This window comes from Chiloscyllium plagiosum, chromosome 36, assembly GCF_004010195.1.
Source record: "Chiloscyllium plagiosum isolate BGI_BamShark_2017 chromosome 36, ASM401019v2, whole genome shotgun sequence".
Taxonomy (NCBI): Eukaryota; Metazoa; Chordata; class Chondrichthyes; order Orectolobiformes; family Hemiscylliidae; genus Chiloscyllium; species Chiloscyllium plagiosum.
In genome coordinates, this window is record NC_057745.1 from 15,246,429 (window position 1) to 15,253,628 (window position 7,200).

At 39.4% G+C, this 7,200-nt stretch overlaps 1 protein-coding gene across 1 annotated transcript in view; it reads right to left on the bottom strand.

The window, feature by feature from the left end:
- The window catches only part of myo5c (myosin VC), an 85,924-nt gene that overhangs the window by 11,727 nt on the left and 66,997 nt on the right, over window positions 1-7,200 (bottom strand). Inside the window, exons 25-28 of the mRNA XM_043677061.1 lie at window positions 6,549-6,629; window positions 3,017-3,197; window positions 1,334-1,427; window positions 994-1,057 (exon numbers count right to left, since the gene is read on the bottom strand). Of these exons, the coding sequence (XP_043532996.1) occupies window positions 994-1,057; window positions 1,334-1,427; window positions 3,017-3,197; window positions 6,549-6,629 (420 nt within the window). The remainder of the gene's footprint in view (window positions 1-993; window positions 1,058-1,333; window positions 1,428-3,016; window positions 3,198-6,548; window positions 6,630-7,200) is intronic.

Consider the following 7,200-nt stretch of genomic DNA (forward strand, 5'->3'; position numbering starts at 1 on the left):
CTGGTACAATTGCAACATTTAAGAAGCATTTGGATGGGTATATGAATAGGAAGGGTTTGGAGGGATATGGGCCGGGTGCTGGCAGGTGGGACTAGATTGGGTTGGGATATCTGGTCGGCATGGACAGGTTCGACCAAAGGGTCTGTTGTCATGCTGTACATCTCTATGACTCTATGACTTTAATCTGATGCTTTACTCAGTAAATATTAACAGATTAAGGTTCATGGGGAAAAAAAGAGAATTAAAACTATAATAATGGAGTAATTGGTAACCTTGGAAAATTCATTTTTTTTCAAAATAGGACATATAGAAAATAAAAAAAAAATTGGTTAAAACATGCCAAAGGTAACACTGGCTCAGAAGGAGAAAAATAAATGAATATTCTGGTGTTTACATTTCAGAATAAACATTTGATTATACTTGAGCAAATGGTTGAGCTGCACAAAGATGTTCTCATTTTGGACATTTCCAATTGTTCACAATATTCAATGAAAACATGCCAACAGCAGGTGGCCCTGACCCTTCGATCAATGACGTTTCATGATTGAAATGAGCATCACATTCAAATGGCAAACCAGAAATATTGAGGAGTAAGGCTCCAGTAATAATACGATCCATTTGGTTTTGATTTGCACGGCTAATTACTGTGTTCAAAGACGGATAGCAAAATATTATTCAAGAAATTAAATTACTACAACATCACACTATCATGATTATATTGTTGCACAGAGCAGTAGAATTTTGTTAGTAGTACCCTCATCATGCAACAGCAAATCTGCATTACAATTGAGGTAATGATTAGAAATCTGAAGTGCAATATTAAACATTAGATAGGTAGAAGCTGGTAATTAATTATTCTGTTCTTGCATTTCGATGCACATATCCAGAGCTCTGCTTTTTTGCATTTAATGCAAAATATTGGTATCCTTCTTACATGTAGAACCAATCTTAAACTAAGTTAGATGTTAAGGGACTAATGTTAGAGATTCACACCTTCTTTGGAATCCTTCTTCTTTAAGATTGCCTTGTAATTGATCAGTAACTTCTTCCATTTTTTCTGTAAATTGGAGTGATTTTATCAGTGCACAGAAGTTCTTTCATGTAATGTGCATTGCCTTCAACTATACAACTGATGAGTAACGTTAGCTAGAAGCTTACTTATTAAAATGTCAAGAGACTATTAACAAAATAAGTTATCTATGTTTGTTAGAAAATTCAACACTTGCGAAGCCAAATATTTTATTTTAGGAAAAGCTATACTGAACTAAAAATCAGAGATCACGCTCCACAATTTGTATGCTCTGGATACGTGCGACACAGCATACATAATCACCTTTCATTTCCACAACCTGTCCTTGTAAGTGCTTCTCAATGTCTTGTTTCTGCTTTTGCAGCTCTAAGATTTGGAGTTTGAATTCTGGTATGACCTGAATGCACACAAAAATGGTTTACTCCTGATGAAGGTAAATTCAACACCATCAACAACATTGAACATGCAGCAGCTCTCTGGTATAAATGAACCAAACTCAAATGGCATCATGGATATTGGTAGGCCAACATCATCTTTGGGATATATGGATGTCCCCATAAGGCTATAAGAATATTGGGTACATATTTCCCTGTAATTAAATCTTTTAACCTTTTCCTGCCCACATTGTGAAGCGGGACAACACATTAATAGTGAGGCTTAATTTTAATCATTTTCTCCTCTACTTTTGGAATATAGTTCCACAGGCAATTCTCCAGCACTTTAGCCAAACTGTTACTTTTCATTGTGAATCTGGTCAACGACACCTTGAAAGTGTGACCAGGTTTCTTTGATGGTTTGCCAGAGCATTGATGGAAACTGCACATATTACCTTTCACAGCAGCTGCTGGTAAAGTCACAGTGAGGGATCAAGAGACCTACAACTGGGATTCTACCCAGGTATTTCACAGGCTAATTATGGGCTACTTCATTGTTGGGGCCATTGTTAGCTGTCCAAGCATTCACTCTTTATTCCAAGACAGCAATATGAGGGATACTCAAATAAATGTAAAATACTGCAGATGCTTTATATCTGAAATAAAGAAGTACTGGAGAAACTCAGCAGGTCTGGCAGATTCTGTGGACAGAGAAACAGAGTTAACTCCGATAATGGAGTTATATCTGTCTCAAAACATCAACATCATTTCTCTTTCCACAGATGCTGCCAGAGCTGCTAAGTTTCTCTAGTACTTTGTGTTTTCATTTATTCTTGAAGAGGGACAATGGTGGATTTTCTCTTCTACTCCCCTCATGTTATAGCTGCTGACAAGCCTAGAGAATAGCAAGACTTGCCCCTATAACATTTTGCTCAGTTTCTGCTAGTGATGCACATGGGAAACCACAATAAATGGCTTGTTTAATGAGGTGCTGAACCTGTAGTCAATTCTTAAACAATGCTTTAAAATATAAAAAATATTGAAAGGCTAGTTGGTGCTACTACTAAATTGTGTTAAATTTGTAATAGGAATAAAATTCCCATTGCCTTTACTTTCCTGTAACTAACAACAGAGGGAGACTTTCAGAGTGTAATGTTAGATTAGATTCCCTACAGTGTGGAAACAGGCCCTTCGGCCCAACAAGTCCACACCGACCCTTGGAAGAGCAACCCACCCAGACCAATTCCCCTACATTTACCCCTGACTAATGCACCTAACACTATGGACAATTTAGCATGGCCAATTCACCTAACCTGCACATCTTTGGACTGTGGGAGGAAACCCACACAGACACGGGGAGAATGTGCAAACTCCACACAGACAGTTGCCCGAGATAGGAGTTGAACCCAGGTCCCTGGCACTGTGAGGCAGCAGTGCTAACCACTGAGCCACCATGCCGCCCGACTTCAGTGGTGTTATATATCTTTCTTTTAATATGGAGTTCATTTTTGTTAAATAGTCAATGAACCCATCTTGGCCTTTGCTGACATATATTAGAAACAAACATATATAATGTACAACATGCAAGATCTTAATGATTTGATGATTGTACCAGATTTTCTTTAGCCAGTCTAGTCACTTCCTGCCGAATGGTCTCATTAGTGTCATTCTCTGCTTCGACTTTTTGTTGGAGATGCGTTGTCTCTTCACAGAGCTGATCAATTCTAAAACTGAGTTCCTCGATTTCTTTCTCGTAGTTCTCTTTCTGAGACTGAATATGCATTTCCATCACTCTGTGGAATGGAAGGCCACAATTAATTGAATTACTGCTGTTCCGACAGGCACAAGTGTCTCTGAAAACACCACAGAAATGCAAGCAGCTGACCAAAACGTCACTAACTGACTTTTATCTTGAAATTGTCTGCAGAGGTGCCTGAAAAATAATTAAATATTTGCACAGCACTCAAGCAAGGTCATAAAAGAAGCCAGACTGGGTTAGGCAGCTGCCTGACCGAGACAGCAGAGGAGAGGATAAAGGATAAGGAATGATGAGAGAGAGTTGTGGGAAGGGAAAAGGAAGTTGGAATGACACTGGAGCATGGATTAAAAAATGGGAATGGGGCAAAGGACAAGACGGAGAGAATAGGGAAGAATCATAGAATCCCTATAGTGTGGAAGCTGGCCATTCAGCCCATTGAGTCGACACAGACTCCTGAAGAGCATCCTACCCAGACCCACCCTATCCCTGTAACCCTGCATTTCCCTTGGCTAATTCAAGTAGCTTGCACATCCCTGGACACTACGGGCATTTTAGCATGGCCAATCCACCTAACCTGCACATCTTTGGACTGTGGAAGAAAACTGGAGCACCCAGAGGAAACCCACACCGACATTGGGAGAATATGCAAATTCCACATAATTGCCAGAGGGTGGAATTGAAGCCAGGTCCCTGATGCTGTGAGGCAGCAGTGCTAACAACCGAGCCACCGTGCTACCCCCAAAGAAGGCTAAAGGTGAGTGGCAAGTCCGAGTGTGGGGAGAATGGGTGGATGGTGGGATTTGGTAGGAAGGGAGGAGGTGGTTATAAAGAAAGCATGAATAACAGGAGGTGAGGGGGAGAACAGAGAAAGGAGGACGAAAAAGATCTAGTGGGAAAGAGAGGGAGGGTTAAGAGAGGCAAATGATCGCAACAAGGATGTAGAGGGGGACAATTAACCCAAATTTAATACCACAGTTGAAGGGTATGGAGAGGGGATGTGAATTGATGCTTTTCCATGATGAAATTTGGTCAATTGGGGGCTGAATGGTCAAGCTATCTATGTCAATCTCCAAATTCGATCAGCAAATGAGAGATGGAAAATGAGACTCTGCTTGAGCCCAGGCCTATAATAGGGCAAATAAATGAGAGGAAATCATCAAGAAGAGGTCTGCACAGAGTTAACAACAGTAGGGACATCAGGACCACCGCAGATCTGGGGAAACGCTGCCTATAAGAAACTAAATAAAGGTCAAAGAAAACCAAAATCTACCTTTGCAAAACTCTGAGTAGGCTAGGGAAACGATGAGTGAGTGTACAAACTGGGGCAGGAGAGGAGATCAGGCAACGAGCAGTGCAGAATGGCTGCAAACAGGAATGATAGCAAAGATCTGGAAAACGCACGTTCAAGAACAGGGCCACAGCTAAAACATCAGTTAGTGTAGGTCGTAATATCTGCAATTTCATAGTCATTTCTGAGAGACTGGAAAATCATTAATTTTAAATGTTAATTTTAATCAGTCAGGTAATATTATCTCTATAATGTCACCTCTTTCTGCAAAATTTCTGAATAAGACCACTCACTATTTTAATGATTCGGAGATGCCTGTGTTGGACTGGGGTGTACAAAGTTAAAAATCACACAACACCAGGTTACAGTCCAACAGGTTTAATTGGAAGCACACGAGCTTTCGGAGCGATGCTCCTTCATCAGGTGATTGTGGAGGGCTCGATTGTAACACAGAATTTATAGCCAAAAATTTGCAGTGTGATGTAACTGAAATTATACATTGAAGAATTGATTGTCTGTTAAGCCTTTCATCTGTTAGAATACAGTGATAGTTTCACTTCTTTCATGTGTAAATCACAAAACCCTTTTTTAAAGTTGCATTCTCGGGTTAGCTGTTAACAATGGCAATAGCTAGACAATATGTTGAAGGTGTTAGCCCCCTGTGTTCTCTGTCTATGACCTGATGTTTAGATTGATTCCAATCTAAAAAGTGAGATAACAGAGTTTTACATAAAGTCCTGCAGTTTTTGAGTTCAGAGTTCTACATGAATGTATGTGGTTTTTGAGCAAAGTGCAATGTAACTCTGAAAGTGCCAAAAAAATTCACCACACAAAATATATGTGTGCATGTGGGTCTTTGTCTGCCTGTCTGGGGTGGGGGTTGTGTGTGTGTGTGTGTGTGTGGTGAGTGCAGAGTGTCTTAAGTCTGTGAGGGGGTGCATGTATGGGAGTCTGTGTGTCTATAAGGGTGTGTGTTACGATCTGTGTTCTGTGTTACGATCTGTGTTCTGTGTTACGATCGAGCCCTCCACAATCACTTGATGAAGGAGCGTCGCTCCGAAAGCCAGTGTGCTTCCAATTAAACCTGTTGAACTATAACCTGGTGTTGTGTGATTTTTAACTTTGTACACTATTTTAATACATAATACAGAGGAACCTCGATTATCCAGCATTTGATTATCCAAATATCGATTATCTGGCGAGATCACAAGGTCCCGATGCTTGGCTAAACAGTGTTATCCGGCATTCGATTATCCAGAATTCGATTAACTAAACAAAATACTCCCCACCAGTGTCCTTTGGATGATCGAGGTTCCTCTGTAGTTGGAGGGAATAAACAAAAAAATCAGAGCCAGGTTGGATACCCAGGAATGCAGAAGCCAATATGTACTGAAATGATAAAAGGCAAGATGAGGTCACCATGGTCCCAGAGGAATGCTCTCTCATGAGAGAGAGATGACTGGTGGTAGTTTAACCTGAGGGTCACCATGCCTCAAGCAAGGGGAAAGATTGAGGAGAGTTGTTCACGAGAATCTCAACAGGGTAGGAATTGAACCCACAATGTTGGCATCACTCTGATACATGGACCAGCTGTCCAGCTAACTGAGCTAACCAAGTGAGCATTGACAATGAGACAGCATCCTTCCTATAATTATCAGATCCTTAAAATCTTTTTTCCTATATATATATATACTTTTACTTCTCCGTCAAAACTGTTCAGAATTCACTCTTCATTGTCTGGGCTCATTACAGTCCAGCTTGCATTTAAAACCCAGGCATCAACACTGCAGCCTGAGTATTTATCAAAGAGATAATGTTTTTACAACCACCTTACCAAATGTGTTACATTAAATTGCATGATCATTAATATAATTTGTAGCACATTAAGACAGGCTGAGGATGTAATAATGTACTAGAGAAAGACAAGCCTTTTATAGTCCTTTACTTAGTAATTCTATAGTGGAGGACTTAATTACATATAATTGTAACATGCAGATACAAGTACAATGCTTCTGCAGAAAACTGCAATCCACAAACTGTTCTGCAACTTTGCCATTATTAATTTACGCAGAAAAAGATTCATTAATAACCCATCACCTGGTAGCTCTTTTCAATCCTTCATATGCAAACCAGAGCTCTCCATCTTCATTTAGCTGCTCCATGTCCTCTGGAGAAAGTCTCAAGTAAAGAATTATTTAAAGTTATTCAAACACCAACATGTTTAATATTTAACCTGATTGGCAATTAAAAGTTTATTTGGATAATCCAACAGGTTTTTAATCAGGTGCACCAAACAGGGAGAATATAGTGGAGTGACATCAAAAACAAATTGTAAGTCGCAATAATACTTCCAATTTTAATACATAATACAAATTAGAATTTGTACTTACTGTGGATGGCCATCAAGTGAGAGTTTTGTATCTTCAACTTTAAATGACTGACTTACTAGACATTAGATCTCTGTCTCTTTAATATGCACAGGTTACTCAAATATAATTGCTCCCATCAAAATTGTTTACAGAGATAAAACTTTTAAATATGGTGATTTTTAATCAAAAACTAAATACTCAATACATTGGCAGGATTTTTCTGGAAGAGACAAAAGAACATATTTTGCTGTATACCTGTACACTGACAATTAGCACATTTTCAGTGCAGATGAGGTGTCTGAAGCAATTCAACCAATTATATTGAAGAACCCACACAGATTGCAAAGAAGGAATTGAAAGCAACAGAAATTATAAGCTAT